The 26,739-nt window shown below is 40.3% G+C and overlaps 2 protein-coding genes across 2 annotated transcripts; one reads left to right on the top strand and one right to left on the bottom strand.

Moving 5' to 3' along the window:
- The first annotated feature begins 1,562 nt into the window (after positions 1-1,562).
- Positions 1,563-5,250, top strand: LOC131330743 (E3 ubiquitin-protein ligase WAV3). Its single transcript, XM_058364424.1, has 2 exons — positions 1,563-2,395; positions 3,008-5,250. The coding sequence occupies exons 1-2, from the start codon at positions 2,024-2,026 to the stop codon at positions 4,889-4,891; spliced, it is 2,256 nt and encodes a 751-aa protein (XP_058220407.1). The 5' UTR covers positions 1,563-2,023; the 3' UTR covers positions 4,892-5,250.
- Positions 5,251-13,571: 8,321 nt separating this feature from the next.
- LOC131330742 (glutamyl-tRNA reductase 1, chloroplastic-like) lies at positions 13,572-19,332 on the bottom strand. Its single transcript, XM_058364423.1, has 3 exons — positions 18,354-19,332; positions 15,568-15,809; positions 13,572-15,088 (listed from the first exon to the last, which is right to left on the bottom strand). The coding sequence occupies exons 1-3, from the start codon at positions 18,637-18,639 to the stop codon at positions 13,958-13,960; spliced, it is 1,659 nt and encodes a 552-aa protein (XP_058220406.1). The 5' UTR covers positions 18,640-19,332; the 3' UTR covers positions 13,572-13,957.
- Between the last annotated feature and the right edge of the window lie 7,407 nt (positions 19,333-26,739).

Genomic DNA, 26,739 nt, shown 5'->3' with positions numbered 1-26,739 from the left:
ACTAGGGTTGTCGACAAGCGTTCTTAAAATAAAAAAAAAAGCTTGTCAGTAAGTAGTAGTGTTTGAAAACCCCAAATTTTTATCAACAATTGAAGAAGTCATAATACAAGTGGAGTGGAGTGGAGCGCAAGTGATGCAAAAAAAGAAGAAGAAGAAGTCATAATAAAAATGTTTTATAGAAAGTCCAACTATGCTATATTGAAGTTATATGTGCCTGGGTAATGTAATAAGATCTGGGTAGTAATTTTAACACTTACGTTGAGATTATGCTCGAGTTTATAGAAAAACATTGATACGCTAACGTGGAGTAATAATTTTATTTACTTATATGATCCCCATTGGCATCATTTGTATGATTTGTTAGTTTTTTAAATCTAAAAGTATGTACTAATTTTATTTTCAAAAATTAAATTGAATTTTCTAATATAGAATGGACGACCATAATTTTAAAAGGACAACCCCTTCCCGAATCATGGATCGTAAATATCTAATAATCAACTACATGCAAAGGCATGGAGGAATAGTAATTGAAATTGATCCAAGTTGGACCCATGGATCTGAACAATGCGGTCCACTCTAGTAAGATTTCTTTTATGTTTAATTTTGCCGTCTGAGCTCGGATCTACGGCTGGTGGTGATGGTCTGATCTGCACCAACTGGTGGTGGTGGCTTTGGACGGTGATTACTATGGTGTGACGGTGGTGGTGTTTTGATCCTTCCGGGGTTAGATTTTTATGGGGTTTTCTGGTTTAATTTTATTCTGTTTTGGTTGTCTCTTTCCTCTTCCTCACCTTCCACGAGTGTCGTTGTTTTAGCATGTTTTTTTTCAATGTGTGTGAATTAGATTCTATGAGATGTAGTAGTGGTGTGGTAGTGTTGCACTGCTGCTCTCTGATGGGTTTGAGGTGTATGCCTTCCCTCTTTTGAGCCTATTTTGCTTGTTTGGCTATTATCTCCTTTGTCTAAAGAAAGATGTGTCATTCAATGTACTTTCTCTGATATCAATGAAATTTCTAATCTTTTGGCAACAAAAAAAAAAAAATTCAACTCAATCATCCACTCAACAGATATTCGGAACATATTTACTTTGATGAGTCAAATTGCTAGCACTTTTAAAAAAAATTGTAATCAAATCAATAGTGCGATCAATAGATATTTGGGACATAGTTGTGAGGAAAAAGATCCAAGCGTACCAGTCTATCATCAGAAGAAAAAAATAAGTACTTAAATTTGTGAAAACTATGTAAATCAAAGACAAATCACACAAATGAACGATCACACAGTCGTAAAAAAGAAAAATACTAAAAACAACTCACTCGACTGTTGTTGATGTTGGAAAAGTGTATGAAAGTGCGTAAAAAAACGCATATATAAAAGCGTGTGAAACTATTTTGAAAAGTAAAAAAAAATTAGGAAGTGTTAAATTATGAGTTAGATCAACAAATTAGAGACCCAAAAATACAGAACTGCACAGGTCAAAACTGAGAGGATAAATGTTTCTTATTTTCTTATTTTTTTGTTGTGTGTATATATATTCGTCCAATGAAGCCAGAATTAAGAAAGAGAGGGAGGGAGGGAGAGGCAGGAGGAGAGGGAGAGAGAACCCGAGATCTTGAAAGGCCCTTTTTTAGTCGAAAGCCGAAAGTGATATTTTCGGGACTCTCGATACAAAGCACGAGAGAGAAACAAGACACCATAATCACTGATAGCAACAACACAAACACACAGAAGAGAGAGAGAGAGAGAGAGAGAGAGAGAGCTCTGTCTCCATCGTTTTTGCTTCGTCTGATCCCATGACCGATCCTCTTCTATAACTTTATACTATTTCCTTTCGAAAATCGCTCTCTTCTTCTTCTCATCCCAATCATATACCCTTTTGTCTTCTCTGTCAACTTCTTTACATAAATCCCAACATACCCTCCTTTTTCCTCCACCACCATTGCCGTTTCTCCCCTTTTCTAGATTGAGACAGAGAAGCATAAAGTAGATAAGAAGAAAAAGAACTTCTGGGTATTTTCGAGAAATGGGAACTGGTTGGAGAAGAGCTTTTTGCACGACGGCCCCGAGAGATCGAGAAACCGCCATTTCAGAAAATCAGTCCAAAAGCCGAAGTCAAAGCCCGAGCGCGAGCCCGAGCCCCGGAAGCTGCGCCAAAATGGGGTTTCTGATGAGCAACTCATCGACTCCAAGCTTGCGTTGCAGGACCACGATAGCGGAAGCAGTTCTGAAATCCTCTGGCTCGGACGACCTCGACAGCCCTAAGCTCGAACGCAAAGCCAACACTCCTAAATCTGCGAAATCCACCTCGAAAAGCCCGAAACCGCTTCTGGGTTCCAACCCATCTTCTCCGAGATCTCCCTTCTCAATCCTCAAGAACAGTCTGCGCTTCTCCAGAGTAATTCTTCCATTTTTCAACTCAAAAACATGATGCCTGTTTTGTATGTGTACCTTTCTATTCTGTAAAACTCTGTGTCTTTTAGAAAGTCTCTTTTCAATTATTCCTTCATTTGTTTTTTTCGAGTTGGAATAGAACGACTACAGTTTTGCTCTGCCTACTGATTTGGCTACATTTCCCCCAGATTTTACCAACAAAAATTCTAACTGTCATATTTGTCTTTCCTTTATCTTCGATGTACTTCTTGCAAGAGAAAATTTTCATCTTTTTTTTGTGGAAAAGCAAGAAAGATATTGATTAGGACATTACAAGCCACCGTTCGCACATAATACAGCTGAAAAAAAGACCTACCGCACACGAATAAGACAACTAAATTGTTATCGATAATAGGATTCCCAATCCAAGAGCAATGGTAAATTTTGAAAATGAATGTGTATCATGCTCCGTTTCGCTGAGATTCTTATTTTTTAAGTATTTATTTTCTACTTTAAATCGGTTATTCTCTCACAATACATCATCTTTAAGTAAAAAATTAGTCAAAGTACTTGCTTGTGTTATTTGGCGAAATAGAGGAGAAATTGGATTAAATGGGATTTGCTATAATTTTTGCAGAATAGCTGTGGAGTGTGTTTACAGAGTGTGAAGACAGGGCAAGGAATGGCCATATACACAGCCGAATGCTCGCATTCTTTCCACTTCCCCTGCATAGCCGCCCACGTTAGCAAGAACGCCTCCCTCGTCTGCCCTGTCTGCTGCGCCCACTGGAGAGACGTTCCGCTCCTCGCTGTCCACAAGATCCAACCCCATTCCCAATCCCAACAAGCCAAACAAGACCTAGTAATCCAAACCCAAAACACAAAACCAGAGCCAACGAAGCAGCAACCGCCATCTCCAACTGTAGACCTCAGGCAGCGTAATGACAAGTTCAACGGAAGGGCTTACAACGACGACGAGCCGCTGCTGTCGCCGGCGACAGGCGGAGGAGGGGGAGGGTTCGTCCCGATACCGGAGGCGGAGGACGAGGAGGATGACGAGGTGGAGGAGTTTCAGGGGTTCTTCGTGAACCCGGTTCATTCGTCCAGCGATGAGGTCGCAATCCGCGGCGGGGATTCGAGGACGGTGGAGGTTTCGTTGATGCCGGAGGCCGCGGTGGTTTCCGTGGGGCGGAGTTACGAGGCCTACGCGGTGGTTTTGAAAGTGAAAGCTCCGCCGCCGTTGCCGCAGCGGGTGAAAGCGCAGAATAGCAACTCGGCGCATTTTCTCGACGCGGTGCGCCGTGCGCCGATTGATTTGGTCACGGTTCTTGATGTCAGCGCGAGTATGTGCGGAGCCAAGCTGCAGATGATGAAGCGAGCCATGAGGTTGGTGATATCGTCTCTCGGCTCAGCTGATCGGCTGTCGATTATTTCCTTCTCGGCATGCCCTAAACGGCTTATGCCGTTGAGGAAAATGACGGCTCAGGGCCAGCGCACGGCTCGGCGGATAATCGATCGGCTTGGATGCCGCCAAGGGACTAGCGTCGCCGATGCGCTGAGGAAAGCCGCCAAGGTTCTCGAAGACCGCCGCGAGAGAAACCCGGTTGCCACCATCATGTTGCTATCGGATGGTCAGGACGAGAAGGTTCAATCTAATAGTTCAACTCAACGGCGTGGATCAGCCCACGTGTCATCGACGCGTTTTGCTCATGTCGAAATTCCAGTACACTCGTCCGGCTTCGGAGCTAAAGCGTCGGCTGGCTGTAATCGTGAGCCAGCCGAGGACGCCTTTACTAAATGCGTCGGCGGGTTACTGAGCGTGGTGGTTCAAGATCTCCGTATCGAGCTTGGCTTCGCTTCAGGCTCCGACCCAGCGGAGATCGCGGCCGTTTATTCTTGTAACGGGAAACCTGCGGCTCTCGGCTCGAAATCAATTCGGCTTGGCGACCTCTACGCCGAAGAAGAGAGGGAATTACTCGTGGAGTTGAGAGTCCCCGCACCTGTCGTTGGGTCCCACCACGTGCTTTCGGTTCGTTGCAGTTATAGGGACCCGGCGACTCAAGAAATGATCAACGGTAGAGAACAGGCTCTGTTGGTCCCACGCGCTGAGTCCGTTCGATCCTCGGCGCCAACCATCGAACGGCTGAGGAATCTTTTCATTACTACGCGAGCAATTGCCGAGTCTCGGCGATTAATTGAAAACAACGACTTGACCCGGGCTCATCAGCTGCTGGCTTCGGCTCGCGCCTTGGTAGTGCAGTCGAGCTCGGTATCGGAGTGCGTTGCTGGATTGGAGGCTGAGCTGGCGGAGGTGCAGTGGTGGCGGCAGTATCAGGTGCAGTTGGAGAACCAGGCGGTCCAGCGGCGGAAGGAGGCGGTGGTGATGATGGATGAGAATGGGGAGCCGTTAACGCCGACCTCAGCCTGGAGAGCGGCTGAGCAGCTGGCTAAGGTGGCGATTATGAAAAAATCGTTGAATAGAGTCAGCGATTTGCACGGCTTTGAAAATGCTAGATTTTAAATAAAGTAAATAATTTGGAAATGTTTGATGTTTTTACTATTTGGAAATTAGTGTTGGGTGGATGTAGACAAAAACAAAATGGGGTACCCGACGGTTCAGTCCTTTATGCAGAGATACACGGAATGGAGTGAGCAGGGGCCTGGACTATCTTTGATCAGCCTTTTCATTTCAGTAGGTAGGAGAGAGAGAAGGGACCTGCCCTATCTTTGATCAACCTTTCATTTCAGTAGGTAGGAGAGAGAGAGAGAGAGAGAGAGAGAGAGAGGTGTCCATTTTTATTTTTATCAGAGTGTTTTAACTTTAAGTTATGAAAGTAAGCTTGTAAATGCAACTTTAAAAATGGAGTTCAATTTTAGATTTGTCTATATGTTATATTTATGACAGGTGCATTTTTGAGGTTAAAATTTCAAGTTTCGTTCTTTATTGGGATCTCTTAATAAGGTTTGTCACACTAACTAAAATAAGTACTTATTAATTAAAGGTGATGTATTATGAAAGAATGACTTGTTTCGTAAAATAAAAAATAAGTACTCAAAAAATAAAAATCTTAGCAGAACAGGAAAGTACGATAATTCTACAGAACCTATTCCTGAGCGTAGAAAATGTAGACACCTAATGTGTAGAGAACAATGTCTTAACAAGACACATAAAATAAGTTCAATTGGGTAATAAAGTAGTTTTTTTTTTTCTTGCAACAATAACATGTGATATTATAGATCCAAGAAACATTTACATCAAGAGGAAACTCTACCCTTAAACAAGGGATCAAAAAACCAAATAGGAGGGGACTCGGTTCAAAAACTACACCCAACTTTAACTAAACTCATCGCTCCAAACAGACGGAGCACTGCAACAAATAACCAGAAACACCCACACAGGAGACACCAAGGAAAAGAACCAGAAAAATAATGGTGGTTTGGAGAGAAGGAGGATGGGGGTGAAGGGGGAAAAAGAGAAAACTTTCGAGATCTAGAATCGGAAGATTGAAAAATTCCACGAGGGGGAGAAATCCCTCCCCCTCCCCTCTTGTCACCCATTGGGACATAAAACCCTGGGGGAGGGGCATGAGAGAGATGGAGAGCGGCGATTTCTTCAGGGTCTTTAGGGTTAGAGAGAGAAAGAGAGAGAGAAAGAGTTGGATATTAGTTAACACTTGGTCAATACGTGTAGTTAACACTTGGTCAATACGTTCATCGAATTTGGCAACTTGATTAGACGTATTAACCAAGCACTTACCGATATTCAATTTAATTGGTTTTGTATAGAAACGCTTGAAAATTTATTCTATACAACATAAATGTCTTGAATCATTTGTATGGAACTTATAACTGGGTTCCATACCTTACATTTTCTGTACCCATGTACTTTAATAAGTGGGATGCGCTGATTTTGATATAATAAGTAGTAACACAAGTACTGGTGATTGAAGCAAATTAGGCTAAATTTCAGCAAAAGGGGAAGAACATCATCATCATCATCATCACACCCTGGAGGGACCTAATTTTTGTTTGGCTGTAGTATTGGATCCCATGATTAACATTGGTAGTGGCAATGATTAAGGGATGATGGTTGAGTAAAAAAATGATTAAGAGATGAAGATCTTTCTTCTGTTTTTGAACTTTGCCTTTGTAAAGTTTTACCAGTATTAATAAAGAGTAGTGGTATGTGCACCGACCAAAACCCCACCAACCGGCTACCGACGGCCTCGTCGGGCTAACTCCGGTCACCGAACGGTTGATCCGTACATATATATACAAAAAAATGAGGTGTTTGAATCGAGCACCTACACACATCGGATACCGTTGATTCTCGCGTAAACCCCCTCTGTTTTTGTTTTTAGAATTTTTGGACAGCTCGGATCGGCCGTCTGGTAGGTAGAGTGGGCCCGGCGCGGCTATCGGTCCCCAGTCGGTATGGGGACCGTTGGTCCCTATATCTTTATTGATTAATAAAATGTGAAAGTACATAAATACCCCCTCAACTATCATTTTTTATCGTAAACACCCTATCATATTTAAAAACGCCCATAGAGACCCCCTCAACTACTGAAACGAAAAAAATGCTAACTCCGTTAACGGAATTGAGAAAATGACCAAGATACCCTTTTCTATTATACCCTTAAAGGAAAATTTAAAAAAAAAATCTTGAAATTATTTACCCCACCGATCCGAGAGAGAGAGAGAGAGAGAGAGAGAGAGAGAGAGAGGAGGAGGAGGAGGGTGATCGGCGACCACCACCACCGGCACCGGCACCGGCAAAACTGACGCTTCATCATTTCTGTACGAATTGCAGGATCAGAATACCTGATCCTATTCTGATCCCGGTAACAAGTATGAATTGGGTCACGTGAATTTAAAAAACATGGGTCAGCCGAAGGAGAGAGCTAGCCTGATGTGATGAGGGGCCAAGATGCCATTTGGAAAACAAGGCAGAGTAACTGAATTGGTTCCGTGAGCTTCGTCAAATAGCCAGGTTGTTACCGGGGAATAACCTGGCACAGGGTACGTATTGGCCAAACCATCTCATGCTTCGCTATGATATTGTTAAGAGGAGGACAGATTGATCGTGCATGTGCAAAAGGATCTTGTGGAATATACGGGTTTCTTACGAACTTGCGTTCCTCTCCCCATTAGGAATTGAATAACGTGTTCTAGATTTCATGGGCACCGAGGTCAAATCTCTATAAATAGAGAGGCTATCCCAAGAAAACATGTACTATCTGGTATCGTAATTCTACTTAGTTTCCCCTCACTTTTTTTGGTTATATATTAACTCTGGCATGAGAGTGTCTTCCCGGCCACCATGGTTGGGAGGCCGAAGCGGTATATTACTGTCCATAAGTAGGTTAATCAACGGATCGAAGAGATCGAACTCGGTCGAGTATAGAGGTCCAAATTAGTACTGTCGGGTTTACCCGCATGTAGTGATGAGTGCAAAATTAACTACCGTGGGAAGAGAAAGGAAGGTTGATTTTGTGAGCAAGGAGTGTTGGAAATCTGACAAACAATAGGGTGATTAAGCCGTGAGTGATTGGGGTTTAGAAGGATATGTTGAGTTATACCACAAGGAGCAAATATCGATCAGTTCTATCTTTTCCATTCAAACACATATAGGACACAATTATTGAAATCTAACTTTGCGCACTCCTGAAAAGTATTGTAACGACCCAGATTTTTGACCCAATTTTTTTTCCTAAATATAATATTATTTAGAATTATTTTCCTTAATGCAATTCTTTTTTTTAAAATACAATTATGCATGTAATATATACATGTATTCTTTTAAAATTTTCCTACACACAAATTACATGCATTCATAAATACAAACTCCTTCCGTCTCTCCGTCTCCTACTCAGTCTCTACTTCCTCCCTAACCCTAAAACCAAGCCAAATTCGTCTATTCTAAATCCCATGAACCCAACCCCATTAAATTCACTCTTATTCTCTTCCACCAAAATTCTCCTATAAATACCCCACCCCATTGACCCACGAAATTTACACCACAATATTCCCTACGCCTCACCAGTCCAAAAGAGAGAAAAACCAGAGAAAACCAAGTTTCAATCCATGGAGTTTTAGAGAGAGAAAAGTGGGTTTTGTACCAAGACCCGACCGAAATCTTATTCGATCATTCCAAACTTTTCCCACAACTCCTAGCATCACCAAGCATCGTCCAATTTGATCCCAACGTCTCCCGATCAAAGAACCCGAAGTCTTCTTCCCCAAAATTCAAGATTCGTTTCTAAATCAATTCGATCCGATTAAATGTATTATAATTCATTCTAATCTCTTCTCTAAGTATATTAATGTGCTAAGATGTTAGTTTTTATGACTAGAACAAAAAAAGAATCGAGATTGGCATTCAACGAACGAAACCCAGATTTTCCAAAAAAACAAAAAAACAATGCGCACTGTTTGTCGCCGCGCTTGCTGATCAATTTTTTTTTTTCTTTTCCTTTGGAACTGTTCGCCGCTGGAAGCTTTAGAAAAATTGACACTGTAATTACACTTATCCCCCTGCTCTTTTTAAATGTAACGTTTCAGCCCAGATCATTAAATGTAATTGATTATCTTATTGCAGTTACACCCTTAAGGTTGTTTAGTATAGAAATTTGGCCCAATTGAGTTATAGACTTAAAACAATTAGGCCCTTAGGTTACTTAATTGTCCAGTTCGACCCCATCGTTATATTATCACTAATATGTTGATTTAAATTTATAAAAAAATAAGCCTAGAGTTACTAGTAATTGTACAAAATTATTTTTTTTTTATTAATAAAGATTTCTGTTAATAATATTTACTTCTTGACCATACAAGATTAAGGGCAACGGCCCATCCATAAAAAGTTGCGTGATTTCATTAATTATTAATCGTTTTAATTATTATTGATTAATTGCATATTGTGCCGATACTTTATTTAAATGCTAGATTAGACCCTAGAGACATGGGATGGTATGCGAATAGAGTTCACTTAGACGATGCTAGGTAATGAATGAATTGGAAAGTTTTGTTTTCTTTAGAATGCCTGCAGGCGGAATTTTGAGATGTGATGAGTTGGATGTGATGGTTTGAAACTGGCAAAGTAAGCCCAGTGTTGATTGATGAATGATGATTGGCAAAGTAAGCCCAATGATGAATGATGTATTGATACTGGCAAAGTAAGCCCAGTGATGATTGTGAAGTGGTATATAAGATAAGCGAACCCTAGTTATGATTCGGGCATGATAAGTTTTCTTTTGTTGTAATGAGAGGGATACACGCTAGGTACATAACTGAAGTGCAATCCGCGACAACAAAAGAAAGTGAGCTCATGGGACAGGGCATAGCTAGCGGTTGGGGAGGAAAGATCTCGCGGAGAGATCTTAGATTTCACATTAGGTTATGAATAGTAATGAACTGGCTTATGTGGAGAATATTTGTTTGGCTTCTTTGATTCAATATTATCTTGTTACCTGTTAATTGTAAAGTAAGAGGGGTGGTTGGGTTGGATTATTCTACTGGGTGATTTATCACTCACGGATACGTCTGTATCCTGGCAAATCGTTTGCTTCGGCGATCAATTTGCCAGTGGGCACAGGATTCAATGGAGATGATTCAAAGATGGTGCAGTTCAACACGGAAAGAATATCAAGAACGAAGATCTAGTATGCTTCAGATTTGTATCAAGCCTAGAGTCAGCTCTGAAGTTAATGTATTTTGAATCAGTAAATTTATCTTGTGACTGTAATAGCTAAACTTTATTTTGAAAAATTATATTTATTTAGCAAATTTTCTTAAGATTTTATTTTATATTGCTTCCGAAAAGTCGGGGCGTTACAAGTATCTAGAAAATAACCGTAGAGACCAGATTCTAACAAATTATTTAGGAAATTAACTTCTATAATTCCTTTTTCTTTTCTTTTCTTTTTTTGTTTTGTATTTGTGAAGTTAATTGTGAACTCGTGCAAGATTCTCACACTCTTGCCAACTGCAACTATTGAAATTTAACTTTGCACACTCCTGAAAAATATCTAGAAAATAACCGTAGAGACCAGATTCACGAGGGCTCGTTTGGTATCCAGCTTATTGAAGAGGAAGCAAGCATTTGAATGGCAAATTATTCATCTTCTTTCTGAATTAACTTCTATAATTCTAGTTTCTTTTTTGTAATTTTTGTATTTGTGAAGTTAATCGTGAACTCGTGCAAGATTCTCACGCTCTTGCCACCGCAACTAGGGTGCATATCTAGTCGTGGTTTTATTCGCTTGTTTACATAGTTATGCTATGGTGTTGATAAATAAATAAAAAAACCATTGAACGTAACGAATTCTAAGAACTATGTGATTTGTACGATTGTGTTTATTGTTTGTGTGTGTGTTTACCTATTTTTTTCCTCAGCCAATATCGACAGGGTTTGTGAGGAAAACAAATATTTGAATGCTGGAATGTGGTTCGTTACTAAGTGGATGAACGGTTCCTTGTCGTTTTTAAGACTTCTTTGGAAACAAGCACAACTTGAAAGAATAATAGAACTTTATTAATGTCTAAAGTAGTAGAATCGACAGAACATTAACCTTACAACAACTCCTAAACCTGGAATTTAAATGCGGGAAAGGCATGCAAATGACATTAAAACGTAAATATATAACTTAGAAAATAAAAAAGATTTTTTGTTTGATGGTTGAGGAGACTTTTTCTGAGGACCCTTGTAAGTATTTATAGGTGTTCAATTTCTTCGAATTTCAAATATTTGAATCTTAATTCCCTCTTGAGCTTGAATAATTGCTTTTGGCGGCCGGACTTCTTCCTTGGGGCAGTTGATTTAATCCAAACTTATCTGAATTGAGACAACTGTCGTACGTAACCAGTCTTCATCTCCGATCGACACGTCTTCTTGCACCAATTTTCTTCGATCGACATGTCTTCCCTCGACAGGAAAAAAACCTGCTAAAATCTAGTGTAAACAGGCTAAGTGTCACTAACTAGCATGATTGATAATGGCATTGAACAGCCCCGCCTAAATTCACTACTCAAATCAATCACGATCTAATCGAGCTTCCTCCCGATGATCATATGATATTTGCTACAATATCTCCTCGTGATATGCATGTGTATATATAAATGCGCGTAAGAAGGCTTGAACGCCTGGGTTACCATAAAATAAAATAAAAACACGTGCATACGAATACAAAGGCGTAATGAATTTGAAGCTGTTTCCCATCCCATGGCAAGTTGAATTGAATCACTTGCTTCAGATTCGCCAAAAAAACTGCAACAGAGTTACAGAAATAGTGACTGATTGAGAGTATCTACTAGTTCTAGCTAGCCGAGGTCATATGTATGTTGGTTTGGGGTCCACAACGTTAAACCACACAGAGTTGTCTCCATGACATTACACTGCATGGATCAATCAAAATCAAAATCAAATTCCAGAAAGGCAGAAATGCCTGAGTAAGTAATCACATGTGACTTTGTGGGTACGTTCTAGGCAGCATACAGTACGAAGAGGGCAGAATTTCCTTCTTGGGGGGGACAAGTTTTATCAGTTGGGGGTGAAATAGGTCCACGTTTTCCTGAATCGAACTAGGACATGTTTTTGTGAAATTCTGAAGAGAAAGAAGAGGAAGGTTAGCTAGCTAGCTGCAATTGAATTGGGGGTTATGTGGACCGAGTTCCCCTCCAGTTTTTTATTGTCTAGTCCTCTCCAGTTTTTCGTATTTTTTGGGTTTATTATGGACCCTCCAAAAAAAAAATAATCGAAATCATTCATTGTGTAGAAATCATCGAGAAAAATAATGACCAAAAAATCAGTTTGATCGGACTTCGTTTGGTGAGAAAAAAACATATCTATTAGGGTTTAACACTGTAGTATTTATAGAGTACTTGCCTTGGAGGCCAAGTTGGAGGGGGAGAACGCTCTGACGTCACCGATCACCAACACCTGCCTGAACGCAGAGTTGGGTTGTAATTCAGCCTTGAGCTTGTCGGCCGGCGCATTGTCGAGCACGTAGATGCACAGGGTTGGACCTATACGCACCGGGGACCGCACCACATGTCGGTGTTGGGTGATGACAGGTGGCCGGCCCGTACGTGTATTGTGCGGCGAGCCCGTCGTTTACCATTTGTCCATGCCACGCGGCCGAACCAGATTGGTGCTAGTTGGCCGAACCGTTCTGTTCTGTACTGGAGCACCTCAGGCTCGCTGCAGTCTCTGTACATGACCCGGATCAGGGCTCCAATCCGGCTATCCCCCAAACGAATAGGGAATCTCTATGCTCTTTATCCTTATCCTATACATGCGGGCTCAAGGGACTATAGGCACATCAGGTCCATTGAGCTATGATTAGTATCGCGGCCCACTACACCAAGTTTAGGACCGTAACTATTACCAAAACCACAACCTGCAGTTTTCCTGAATGTACGTGACCAGTAAAGGATGTAATAAGACCATAAAAAATGCAGCAAATCTTGCTCCATTCACACCAAATTGACAATTGCACAAGAATTTCTGAAACCTAATATTTGTTTCAGTAACCTCAATATCACCTCAAAGAAATATCCTTCGAATCTGATCCCTACTATTCCTCCTCAGAATTGTCAGTGGGTGGCAATGCATTGACAACTTAGATCCAATCCGATTAGGATTTTTTTTTTTTGGTGCAACGGAAATTCAATCCGATTAGGATACCTTTACTAGAACAGAAGGTTTTCTCAGGCAGAAGGATTGCTCTAGGGTACTAACAGATATGCTAATAGATGAACTTAATCCCTAACCCAGCTGATGTACCTTACCAAAACCCATTTTGTGGCTAGGACAAAATGGGCAGCGACGGGCGACCGGCACAGTTTCCTTCCCTGGGCGTGACCATAAGCACCTCCTAACCTGCTTTTAGTTGAAAACATGTCTAACTCTGCAGCTCTGCCAATCCTAGAGGGAATAAGATTCCTCGTAGAAAAGTTACAGATCCATGTTGCTCGAATTACGCCAAGAAACTAAAGTTACGGCTTCTCTAAACCAGGCCTCCACTACCAACTGTAAGACAAATATCAAGTTTTCTGTATTTTATATGAACTGCTATTACCCCTTTCTTTAGCTTCACAAACACACTCCCCAGTAAAGCATGCTAGCATAGAGTAACTTCCAAAACAAAGTCTCATACAGAAACAGAGAAAGGAAAAAGCAAAGCCTCATAGAAATGGAATGGTCATAAGCAAGCCTCAATCTTCAATTAATCAGTAAATTGTTACAATGTACAAGGATCGATAGTATTTCATACACAGACAGACTTGAGACGAATCATTTGGTACACAGATCAAGCCTCAACCATATACTACATTTTACAATGCCGAGTGGACACTTTAAGGCTCACAATAACCACATGAAAGAACTCCATATTAGAGGAAGTGACGACCACCAATAAATGAAAGGGAAAGGTAGAAGATCACGCACGCTCAGGGACCTCATACTGGTTTCTATCCAAAATGAAGTTACATACAGTACAAGTGCTAACAACAGGGTGATGAAGCTTTCATCTTATTCATATTAAAGTGAAGACAAGTATAGACAAAGAAGTTTGGAATAGGAGCTTTACTTTTGGGTTTGCTCCACCTTGGCTCTAATCTTCTGTTCCAAAACAGATATCTCTATCTCAAGACTAAACATTCTGTTTAGCGCGTGCATGTTCTCAAGGGTCTCACTAAGAGTCCGACTATCACTCCCATCGCACCTTAGGTGCTGCATTGGGCCATGAAGGAGCTTGTTAACTATCCCCCTGCTAAGATCATCGACAGCCTTCATCGTTTTCTTTGAGATGTCATCGCCCAACTTCGATAAGCATTTTTCTAGCTCCGCGACTCTAATTCTTTCCGCATATGCTCTCAATTTCTTGATTGTGGGAACAGTCTCCAATGAATCCCTCCACGCTTCAAATTGCTTTGACTCATCCGAAATGATTTCCTGAGCTTCCATTGCTTTTCGTAGCCTATCCTCCTTATTAGCGGCCACAACCTCCTTCAGATCATCCACATTGTAAACTCTAGCAGTTTCTACATCTGTAACACAAGAACCCACGTTTCTAGGGACAGATATGTCAATGAAAAGCCTCACACCCCCAACTTCCTGAATAGCCGTTGGAAGATCGATTACATGGTGTTTCAAAAAAAGGGGTGTATCTGATGCAGTGCTGGTGAAAATAACATCTGCTTCTGCAGCACAGGCTAGCATTTCCGAAAGGGGTTTGTAAATTATCTCAACATCCTTTAATTCCTCGCGAATGGAAACTACTCTCTCCTCAGTTCTATTCACTACCACCATCTTAGTGCATCCTTTTGCTACCAAGTGTTTGATCACAAGCTTCCCCATCTTGCCTGCTCCAATCACCAACATCCTCACCCTAGAGTGAGAGGATTCCGGAAGCTTCATTAAGGCCAACTCGACAGCAGCCGAGCTAACTGAAACAGCCCCCGCTGCAATGTTAGTCTCAGTTCTTACGCGTTTGCCTACAGTGATTGCATGCTTGAATAGTCCGCTGATGTTCCTACCGAAGCCAGTGACCCCTTGACCTACTTTAACAACTTGTTTGACCTGGGCTAGGATTTGGCCTTCTCCTAAGACCAAGGAGTCTAGCCCTGCTGATACTTCAAAGATGTGCTGTGTGGCATCTTTGTTGTACAGTAAAAACCGGTGCTGACAAATCTCTGATACAGGAATCCCACTTGTCTGCCATAGAACAAGAGCAATGTCTTAACAATGATAATTGCATTAACTTTTTCGCTGTAACATACACAACACAAGTTAGACAGAAGCACGGATTTCCGCTGTCATATAGGAAATAGGCAGCGAAACCTGGGCATCCTGATTTCTGGGTAAAAAAAGTATTCAGGCATATAAAAGTGGAGAGGGTGACAAGGACAATATAAAAACAGTTTGATGCAACCAGTGAAGTTTCGAATAGAGAATGTACTTATTCTCCAAATGAATTCATAGGCCATAGGCCAAGGGGACTCTGGTCATATCCTAGCATGGTATGTGTCACTCGCAATGACAGTTGCAACAAAATGTCCTCCTAAGCAATCAAAGCTATCTCATACACCGAGACATTGTTAACTTATGCGGCCCAAGATTGACCAAGTCCCCAAATGGCAGCCTCAAAAGAAACAACATGACAACACAACGCAGATAGTGAAATAGAAAAGTACCTTTGACATCCAGTCAGTGACTTCTTTTACACCACGATGTTGAGAGAGGGCAACAACATATATCTCCATCCTGTTGCAGGTACTAAGAACAGCAGCTTCTTCTATATGATTCAAACTACACAGCTCTGCAATGGCTCGAGGCCATTCGGGTTCAGGAACCGCGAGTTTCTCACGCATTTCAACAGGTGCAGTGTGGACACTGAGCCCAATAACTACAATACTGCTCCTTTCCTTCGTATACCCTGACAACATCGATCATAGAATATCAGAGATCTTTTGGAAAACCTTAATCTGTGACTGCGGTGCTTATTTACCATATCCTCAATAAAACTTTCCTGTCAAGATTGCCAGACAAGTTTAAAGAACAAACTTGTGATGTTAATTCGTTGTTCATGTTGTCAACATATAAACATCAAACAAGTTCCAACTCTTTTTTATAGATCAGACAAGTTTCTTATAGTATTTTGATGGTTGTACAGGAAGTTAAAAGCATTCTACGTGGAGGCAAGATGATGCAAATTAATGACAGTTAACAAAAAGAGGAGGAGAATTTTCATACTATCGAAAATGATAAGCACATAAAAAATTAAATTAACGACTTGGGTTAATACATAAGGAATTAGAAACAAAATTGCAATAAATCAGGAGCTTAGTTTGATGCACATCAGAGAATTTATCTGTGGATTCCATACCAGCTGAAATTGCTGTTTATATCAATTTCAATAACTGAAGATACCCCGAAGAAGGAAATTTGAGAATTGTACAGCATACAGCATAGCATATGAAGATGAATGTGACCAAGTATCAAGTGAAAAGCATGATAACATCAAAAAAGAAAAAAGAAAAAGGACCACACTCAGTCTAGAACAACACAATGAAATTAGATTACAGATAAGACATACTCCACACAAGACAATTTTCTGATTTCCAATTCAACAGGTTTGCAATACAAATAAGGTAGCCCGCTGAATATAACTCCACTGCTTTGAAGTCGCAATGGCAGCACGGAAAGGAAAGACATGACAGTTTCATCTCATGTAATATCCAAATTCGCACAAGCAAAATAAAGAAAACTCCGACTATTTTTAAACTTTTAGCAGCAAATTGAAATTTCCCTAACTACTCCTGAACAAAAATAGGAACCAAAGCCTGATAAACACTGGTCACTTCTTGCTGTCCTTGTTCTTTTCTTGACAAAAATCCATCTCTGTGGGCTAATTAAAATTTCGAAAAAAAACTTTACTTCCTATGAAAATTCCAATGATCATCTAACAAGTTGAGGCAGCTGTTTCTTGGGATTTAGAGGGTTCAAGTGACCCCAGGTTCAAACAAAAACACAATTTTCTCTACCTATAATTTGGAGGTTCTTTATTTATTATTATTGTCTGCATTGGGTGATTCGTATGAAGTCAAAGTAAACACCCACTAACTTTATGAGTAAACGGATAGTATAGCCCAAACAAAACAAAATAATCCAGTCAATAAATTTTCAACCAGAAAGAACATCTATAGATACATAATATAAAACTTTTTGCACATTATTGTCAGTGCTAAATTGAAAATCCTGGAGCGCCCCTGTGAAGTATCCAAGATCAAAGCACATGGGGTTTCTAGTTTTCTTATTCAATGGAATTGGGAATAAGGTTTTGCTGTTGCTAAATATTTCGCAAGTTCGTTTGTTTCAACATCGAATCAACATGTAGCACTTGCATTTGTGTCCTCTTGAGGAGGGAAAAAAGTGAAATGGCATCTAGAGCATTTCAATGGTAAGTCATTATTTTGCTAGAGGCTTCAATAAATTACCTGCAATGGTCGGTCATTTCTCAAGTCAAAGAATAATTTTGCTGATTTTCCGCTTGACCAAAAAAAAAAAAAGAATAATTTTGCATTTGTGTGTTGTTTATAACATTTATGTGATATAAGAAATGACAGCCATTTTGTCACGTCACCAGTATGTTCATGTGTTTTTATGTTTGTTCGAATGTCAATAAAACGACTCAAGTGATCCAACAATAGTAAGTGTGATGAATTAACAAAAAAGATGACTTTATCACCATTAGAGCCATATTTTTCGAGCTTGCTTCAATGATGGCTCAGAAATTAGAGATGCCCTTACAGCAGTCTGGCACCAATCATTAGCTACAAGCTTCCAATAAAGTAGTACTAGCTACTCACATCGATATTACCTCATCTGTCCCATTTTGTTTGATTGGTATTCTATTTTGAGATGTCCCAAATTGTTCGTTTTGTTTGAAAAGTCGTAGAAAAAAACGTTGAAGTTTCCACAAACCAACCCTCACGAAATTTTTTTTTAAAAATAAATTACTGTAGTTTTAAAGGTAGGGAATAAGTTGGTAATGTTGGAAATCACATTAAACTTTTTTTTGAGAGACATGCATTAATTGGGATAGAGGGAGTAAAACACTAGAGATGCTCAAATTGCCGAATCATCACGAAAGAGAACAACAACACTGATTGACAACAACCATGCTACAACCACACACCGATATACACAAAATCACACACACTCACTCACATGTAATTTTGTGATCTCCCCACACACACTGCACCATGCAGTGTGTCATGGTGTAGATGGTACTGTAGTGTAGTGTGTGTGGGGTACCACAAATCATGTGTACGTGATTGGGTGTGTACGTAGGCGTGGTTCTTAGTTCTGGACTTACTGCAATTGACAAATCAATGGCAATTGCTATATCTTTTCTTTCTTTCTTTTTAACACGAAATGGCAATTGCTGTATCGGAGTAAGAGAAAGATGTTGACGTACTGTCCGCGGCGGAGGTCTTGAGTTGTTCGAGAGCAGAGATACTTGAAGAAGTATAAGCTGATTGATCAGAATTGACATCGTGATCAGTGGTTTCAACTAAGAGATTGGAAGCAACCTCGCACCTAATTGCGGCTCGTTTAGTAGTCCGAGTTGGTTTTAAGGGCATGCGAACTTGAGACGGCGACAACGCCACCGCTGGCGATGAGGCGGCGACCGCGGCAGTATTGTTGATGTGGAGTAGAGCCTCGAGCTTCACCGGCCGTGTGAATGCGGTGGAAACAGCCATTAGCGGCGAGAATTGAATCGCACAAAATGACGAGACCGTAACGAGTGGATCAGCTTCGCACGGAGGTTTTTTTTTTTTTTTTTTTTGGGGGGGGGGGGGGGAGTCCAGTGTTCGAAAGGTCGTTTGTTCTACGTTTGAGGGGCCGTTGGAGCGATTGGGACTGACTGGGGTGGTTTGATTTAACTTTTTGTGTGGAGAGAGAGAGGGTGTGGGGGGTGGGGTTTAGATTTCTTTGAGTTGTGATTGGCGGGGGGATTGCACGTTTTATCCACATGCCCCATCTTGGAAGATCTTAACGCCAATTCGGATATTGCAAGGCAGAGGCTCATCCGGATGGTTTATCTCGATAATTAATCGTTCGGCTTGAAAACAAAATTCTTTCGGGAAAGAGTTACAGAAAAGTTAACTTTTTTTTAAAAGAATTCGTTTTTAATTCGAACCGTTAAAAATACTTTGAACACTTGTGATAGTGCACTACAGCGTTCTACAGAAAGCTGTCTTGCAGCATTTCGGGAGCCCACCCACGGTCCCACCTGCCCAACCTTGGAGATCGCCGGCCAATTTCTCACCTCATATTTGAGTGCGACCTACCATGTTTGAGTGGGACTAACAATTTTTATGTTGGGTAACTTGGGTCCTATAAATGTGTTGTAGAAAAATGCTTTATTAATATTATACTATAAAAAATAAAAAAAATAAAAAGATGCATAGAGGCATGCATCGAACCAGTTCACTGCAAGTGTGTATATTATATATATATATTAAAGGGATAAGGTGGGAAGAGGGGAGGTGCGAAGATATGTGATGGAGATTGATTTCTATGATTTTGTGTCTCCATCTGCCACAAATTTTAGCCGTGGAAGAGATTGATAACCGAACCGGGGATGGTGTCATGCTGTGCACCATTTAAGTCGTCCGTTCGGTAATTTAATGGTTTAAATCTCATCTCGACTGTGTAGCATCTAACCATTCATTACCGAGATAAGATTTGAATCGTTGGATTGCCGAACTAACGGCTCGGATGGTGCACAAGACAGTCTTATGTACCACCGCACAACACCCTTGATAATCACTTAGATAGATAGATATATAATCACCCTTGATACCTTGTTCATTTGGGGTCTTAAAATTCCTATGCATGGTATCTAATAAATTTTCTCTATCTATCTCTCTTTACTAATTATTCTCAAAAACCTTCCTCAAAATCCCTAAACGAACAAGGTCAAGAAAAAGCTCCAACTGTCATTTTGTAGTTTGTTCCCTTTCTCTATTTCCTCCCTCCTACTTTTTTTTTTTTTTGATCCGCTCCCTCCTACTTTCAAATTGGCTTTTTAACTAATAAAATCTTTTGCTATACAGCGCCCTATTGCTCTGTGTACTAGACAAGAAAGGAACTAAATTCTCTCGAATACACATATGCAAAAATTGGTCAATTGAAATAACAAAAATGGGAAATTTATTTTTTACGAACAGTAAACAGAAAATTTGTACATCTTAGTGCGTGCAATAGCCGCTTTAGGTGCCTTTGAGTTTGCGTTACTTAACATGGTTGGTCAGGAATGATTGAGCCTCCACAGATTAAACAAGAGTAATTCAACAAAGAAATTAGAAAAATAGTACTTGATGGAAATAAATCAAATAAAGCAAGTTGCAACTTTCATGCCACAAATGCCTATAACGTTAATAAGTTTCAGAACTTCAAGAGCAGGCTATACCAAATATCGAAAACCTAGTACATCAAATTCCGACATTCTTGCCTTAATGTTGAAGATTTCACCAATTAAATTAGCTGCAGGGTACATGTTATGTTTCTTTTAATATTCACACTTGCATAAAAATTTGCAAGATTGAAGTCGAATTGAAGACCGTAATGAGACAGGCTTTGGCTTGAATAATGCTCATTTGTATTTATTTTCTTTTATAACAGGATGTTTGAGGCAGTTTGTGTTCGCTTTAACTAATTATGAAGCCCTGAAATTAACGACTAGATAAACCTTTATTGGCCCCAAAGTTTGAAATGTTTGACATCTGTAACATGCGAACTTATGTAAGACAATCACTTGATAATTTTCTCCTACCTACTGATTTGTAATTGAAGTACAATACTGCATGCTTCCCAAGATAATTGCACAGCTTGGAGCCAACATTTTCTTGGTGTGCCGTGACTCTCTTAAAACGTAATAATTTTTTAATATTCTCGAATAAATATGCACTAGATTTTCATTTTTTGTGGTACTTATTACCTTTGGTTTAGCCTAGCCCCAACTCCAAAGCCAGCTTTAACTTAGGCCAGAGCTATTTGCAACCACAAATTTTTTATACATATCCTGTTCTAAAATTAATCACTTTCGTACAAAAATGCCCTTAAAAAAATGGACAAAAATACCTCCAATAAAACAACGTCGTTCTAGGTCATCTTCCTCTTCACTCTTCTTCCCCAATCCACCTCCCATCTACCAGTCTCCTCCGCCACTCATCGGCGACCACGTCGATAGCCCGTGGCCGACTTCATTTTTGCCAGAAAACTCATCCCGAATATCTACTCCGACCAGGTTTGAAATTTTTTGATTTTGTAGAAATAATATCAGAGTTTTGCAAGAAAAAAGAGAAGGACGTGTCTTTTGTAATGATTTTGATGGGAGTTCAGTGGATATTTGTGTGATTTCTGATTGAGATTAAAGTTCGATCTAGATTGATGAGGTGGGTTTGTGTTATTTTAGGAAGAATCAATCAATTGAAACAGCTAATTCAACTAAAACCCTCGCTCAACTTCAGTTGGGCTCGGAAAAATCAAGAAAAACAAAAAACGAATTGAAGCATAAACCTATCTTAGCATTTGGTAGTTTAACTTACTTTGTTTTTGATCTGCACCTCCCACCTACCAGTACCCACCTACCACTTCATCCGTCCCCTCCTCCTACTCCCGCCGCTGCCGCCGGCGGTTTTCGTATGGAACTCGCATTTCTTCACCGACGAATCCAGTTCCATCGCACATTTCATGCATGCGTTCTACGGAGCATGATTCATTCGGGATTTGCGTTTTTTGCATTTTTAACAGTCAGAATCTGCGTTTTTAACAAAAAAAAAAAATACATGGTGCATCTTCAAGATGTGTTATAAAGTGTTCAGATTTTAGAATCTGAAATTTGTATACATTTTCAAGTTTTAAAATCTGAAACTGTCGGAAATATTCAGAAATGTGTATCCGAATATGTCGGGGAATTTTTTTGAAATTTTGGATACATAGTGGTGATGGTGGTGGTGTGTACAGCAGAAGAGAAGAGAAGAGAGAACTAAGAATGTGTTCGTGGTGATGGTGGTGGTGTGTACAGCAGAAGAGAAGAGAAGAGAGAACTAAGAATGTGTTCGTGGTGGTGGTTGTGGCTGATAAGCACCCAATAATGCATATTTTTGGTGCTTAAGTCCTCTAGCATGTTGTGTTTGTACATATATGTTGTCGTTTTTATCCCATAATGCACGTAAGGTATTTTTGTGTGTGTTTCAAGTAAAACGTGCTAATAAGGCGATTTTGTACGCCAAGAGACGTTCTGGGATGTAGCGAAGTGTCCAAGTGCCCGACAACACATGTTTCATTGTCACCAAAGCCTAACGGTGCCACAAGAAGCCTCGGAGATTGGCCGGAGGTCAAGGTTGGCAAGGAGTATGCCAAAGTGTTTCAAGCAAGGCATATGCATCGAGGATGGCCCTCGAGGGTATCCGAGATTCCAAGGCCACTAGGGACACCTCCGCCAAGTCCCATTGATCATGTAATGAAGCATCGGAAGGCCGTCGGACTACAAGAAGGCTTGGTGGACCAAGCTGTTCAGTTCTGCAGTTTTTGCACATAGGTACCAATACCTCATTTTTTAGGTATTGGTACCATCATGCCGAATTGGAAAACAGTTCAGTTGGTACCAATACCTCATTTTTTAGGTATTGGTACCAAAGCCCGTAGTGCAGATTTTTGTTAACTTTTTCAACCTTCTATATATGGAAAGTTTCTACTTCTAGTATGTTTTTGAGATATTTTGGGGACATTTTGGTCCATTTTATGACTGATTTGTAAGGCCTATAAATAGCTTTGTAAGCCATTAATGGCCATAGATAGATAGTTAGTTTAGGCCAAAGTCTTTTTCTTGCTTTCTAGAATTTCCATGTTGTGTTCTTAGTTTTTCAAGCTTTCTATTTTCAACAACTCAAGTAAGTTTAAGTGTTTTGATGTTTTCTCATGTGTTAATGTTGTAGCTATTGTATGGATCTTCTCATAAATCAAGTTTATTTCCGTTTTTATCGGTTAATCATGTTTACCTTTCCAAGCATATTTTCTAGTCTTTATGCTATGAGTGAGTAGTATATAGGTTAGGTCATGGGGTGAGGTTCACCCTGTGGATTAGTCGATTAAATGGTTTCTCTTAACTTTAGCTTAATTTCAAGGTTTTGAATGAATTAAACCCATGATTTCTAGTTTTGATCATGGGGTTGGTGGTTTCTTTGATCAATGAAGTTTATCGCCTCGTGCTACGAACTTGATAATCCTACGCGTGCAAACAATTCGTTTTCGCCTCTCACTTGCGTTAAATGAGTTCAATTTGAATTAGAGCTTTGAATTAAGTCATAAGTAGTCTTCAGCTTTTAATTCTTCTAGTGGAATCCGGACGGTTTCGGTCCACTCATGAGTTAGATGAAGGAACCGTTTGACGGCTAAGTCGTGGGTAATCGATCCCTTTGACTTGACCATCTCTAATCTAGTTCAATTTCAAGTTTAAATTTCATTATTCAAATCAAATACCAAAGTTGGCCGCTTGAATGCCACAACTCTCTGCGCAACATCTAATCCAAATTTGCTAAAGAAGATTTCTCTGTGGGAACAATTCCGATTTTACCGGTTATTATGCTTTCAACGACCTAGCCCTACGCTTAGGGTGTGAACCTTTCCAAGAGGTTAGGTTACGGTGTGAAGACCCGTAAATTCGTAAAATTGATTTAAATATTTTACGAGAAATAAAAGGAGGAAAATGATTTGGAAAATTGAGGATTGGGGTCAATGTGTTAAAGTGTTGCATTTGAAGGGTGAGTGTGTGATTTGTGCTAAGTGTGTATAATATATGTGTGTGTGAGCATAGGGAATAAAATTCCCCAACCTCCACTCTCTCACTCTCCCGTCCCCTCTCCCTCTCTTGGCTCCCATCTCTCTCTCTTACACTCCCTCCAAAATTCACCCAAACAACCCAAAACCCCAACAAAGCAACCTTAAATCCTTCACCTCCTTCGCGTATTTTCGTCCTTATATCGCCGGTTTGAGCTCGGTGGAGACGTATTCCTTTCGGTTTCAAGAATTGTGGCTAGGGCTTGGAAAACCCTTTAAATTCGTTATTCAATCTTGAGGTAGGGAGTTCTAACTATCAATATATGTTTATGACTTGTTTCTTGTAGCTTGATTCTTGCCATTGATCGTTGTTGATATTGTTGTGGTTGTTGTTGAAAAACCCACTGAAATCTGTAGAAAATCTGCTCGAACAGCTATGTTATCGATACCTTTGGTAATCGTTATCGATACCTTTACGTTACCACGCCTAGAAAACCCGTTGTCATCGATACCATTTTCATAAGTATCGATATCTTTGAACTCCAAAACCCAGAAAATCTATTGTTATCGATACCTTTGGGCCCTTGTAATCGATACCCTTGCTTCTGGAATGATTCTGGACCAAATGGTATCGATACCATGTCCCTTGGTATCGATACCTGTTGCTTATCTCCAGCATTTTCTGTTTTGCTTCGTACTTCATCGTTTTGGGTTCCCATCACTTTCAACCCATTCAAACACCTCCCAAACGATCCCTAACTTGATCATTTGTATCCGTGGACCTCATTGAACATTCCCATGACTCAAATGTTCGTTTGGACATGATTTTACGAAAATTGTTTTATGAATCAAAGTTGGGTTGAACGGTATAAACGTGATGGAAAATGGATTTTGAAACCTTGCGGACACGACGAGAACATATCAGGACATCCCGAAAGGGTAAAGAGCCTGGCAGAGGACATCGGGGTCCTTTAATTGGCCCGGTATGAGTTATAAGCTCATAATTGATATTTTAGGACATCCCGAAAGGGTAAAGAGCCTGGCAGAGGACATTGGGGTCCTTTAATTGGCCCAGTTAGAGCTTCGGCTCATGACACATGTACGAGACACGTCTTGACTTATGGTGTTTTTCAAAGCTTGTTCGATAAGACTCACGATTGGTTTGAAATGGAGTGTTGGATTCAAATTGCTATTATTGTCCATTCGTTTGATCTTGCTGCCATTGTTCATCTCGTGACTACTCCTACATTTCATATGCATACGTTGTTAGATTAGAGCTTTCTACTGGGCTAGTGTAGCTCAGACCCTCCATCATTTTCAGGTACTAACACAGGGCAGTAGCAACATGTTTGGAGTGCTTGGATGTGGACACGGTTTTGAAAGCTAACATTGAAGAGTTACTTAGCCATCTTTGTAAACCTATTTTTGGAAGATGTACTTGTAACTCCATTTGACACTTTTGTATATTTTGGGGGCTGTTGAGCCGATGATGTACTTTCTGTAAACATTTGGACAAGGAAATGTAATTTATGGGAATGGAAATGTCAAACCCTTTTGGGGCATGGTACGGTTAATCGTGAGATTTTATTGTGGAAAACCCTTTTATATTTATGTTGAAAATCGAGGGTGTGACATACGGCGAAGCAGTGGCCGACGGATGTGGTGGAGGAAGCATTTGTTGCTGCTGGTGTTGGTAGTGTTGGCTTGTGTGGTGGTAGTGAACTGACAGAGAAGAGAGAAACGGGGAGAGAGGGAGAAGGGCAAAATGGTGGTTGCAGTGGTGTTAGTGACGTTGCCGGTGAGTTCTTGATGAACTCCAACGGCGGTTATGGAGTTTGTTAGTGGTGCAGGGGAGAAGAAAAGAGAGAAACGGAAGAGATAAATAGACATTTATTAGTGGTGAAGGGGGAAGGAGAGTGTATTTTTGGAATTTTAGGGATATTTGTTAGGTTGCATTTAAGAAATTATTATAAGATTCATGGGTTAGGTTTAGAACAGATTACGTATAGAAAATTTGTGGTTGCAAATAGCTCAACCCTTAACTTAAATAGACATTTGCACTCCAAATATCTGGATTCAGACGTGAGGCTTTGGGGTGGATTCAATATTGGCCCAGTCGAATGTGTGTCCCATTGTGGAAACGATCATTCTCTGAAGATATAAAAAGAGGCCTGAATTCCGCCAATTTCTTAGTCTCGCCAATGGCTTTAGCCCAGTTGGCATCTCATGGTCTTTAGTCCAGTTGACATCTCATGGTCTTTTCATGTGAAAGGCCAGAGTTTGAACACTATCGTGGACATTTGAGATTAAGGGTTATGAATAGCTTTTGAAACCCCATATGAACCAACCTACTAATTCCTCACTAACCCACGTTATGAGGCTCTTTCCTTTATTTCTATTATGGATTCCTTTCGTAGATATATATCGCATGACTTCTTTAATAAAATTTTTGATGTACCAAAAAATTAAAACAAACCCCACCGTTAAAATAGTATGCCGTGTTTGAATTCCTGAATCAAAGAGGCCTTAATCAATTGAAAGTTGCAATTTGCAAGAACATGAAACTAAAAACGGTCGTGTCTTAGTCAAGTCTCCCCCTTGCAGATTAGAGTCCAGATCAAGACTTATTACTAGATTCTGATTCAAGTATATGAACAAAAACCAGCAAATGATAACTAACTCCCCCAAATGATTTAGCAATAATTAACGTATTGAACATTTCCCGGATTTTAATCCCAAAAATGAGGGTCGGAACAATGACGCAATCTTCTCTTTGGGAGATGAGGGCAACCCTAGCCGACCCTCTCTCTCAATCCTAGCTACCACAACTCCTCTTCTTCCTTCCCCTTACTCGTGGGTTATACCCATATGCGGCAGCGGGAGGTGAAGGTCATGGTATACTATTCTGACTCTCTTTTTTTGTTTTTTCTTTTTTTTTCTTCCGGCTCTCCAGATCAACGATTTGTCGCTTGATCTATGAGAGTTTTGTCTCTCGTTTTACGGAAGTTGTTAGT

The sequence above is a fragment of the Rhododendron vialii genome, chromosome 6a, assembly GCF_030253575.1.
Source record: "Rhododendron vialii isolate Sample 1 chromosome 6a, ASM3025357v1".
In the NCBI taxonomy this organism is placed as follows: domain Eukaryota; kingdom Viridiplantae; phylum Streptophyta; class Magnoliopsida; order Ericales; family Ericaceae; genus Rhododendron; species Rhododendron vialii.
Note: the sequence above shows the minus strand (reverse complement) of the source record. Positions and strands in the feature narration are given on the sequence as shown.

Coding starts and splice junctions, on each gene's coding strand:
- LOC131330743 (XM_058364424.1), top strand. CDS start 2,024: ATGGGAACTGGTTGGAGAAGAGCTTTTTGCACGACGGCCCCGAGAGAT. Junction 2,396..3,007: donor ACAGTCTGCGCTTCTCCAGA/GTAATTCTTCCA, acceptor TAATTTTTGCAG/AATAGCTGTGGAGTGTGTTT.
- LOC131330742 (XM_058364423.1), bottom strand. CDS start 18,639: ATGGCTGTTTCCACCGCATTCACACGGCCGGTGAAGCTCGAGGCTCTA. Junction 15,810..18,353: donor CAAGACCTCCGCCGCGGACA/GTACGTCAACAT, acceptor CGATGTTGTCAG/GGTATACGAAGGAAAGGAGC. Junction 15,089..15,567: donor TCACTGACTGGATGTCAAAG/GTACTTTTCTAT, acceptor GTTCTATGGCAG/ACAAGTGGGATTCCTGTATC.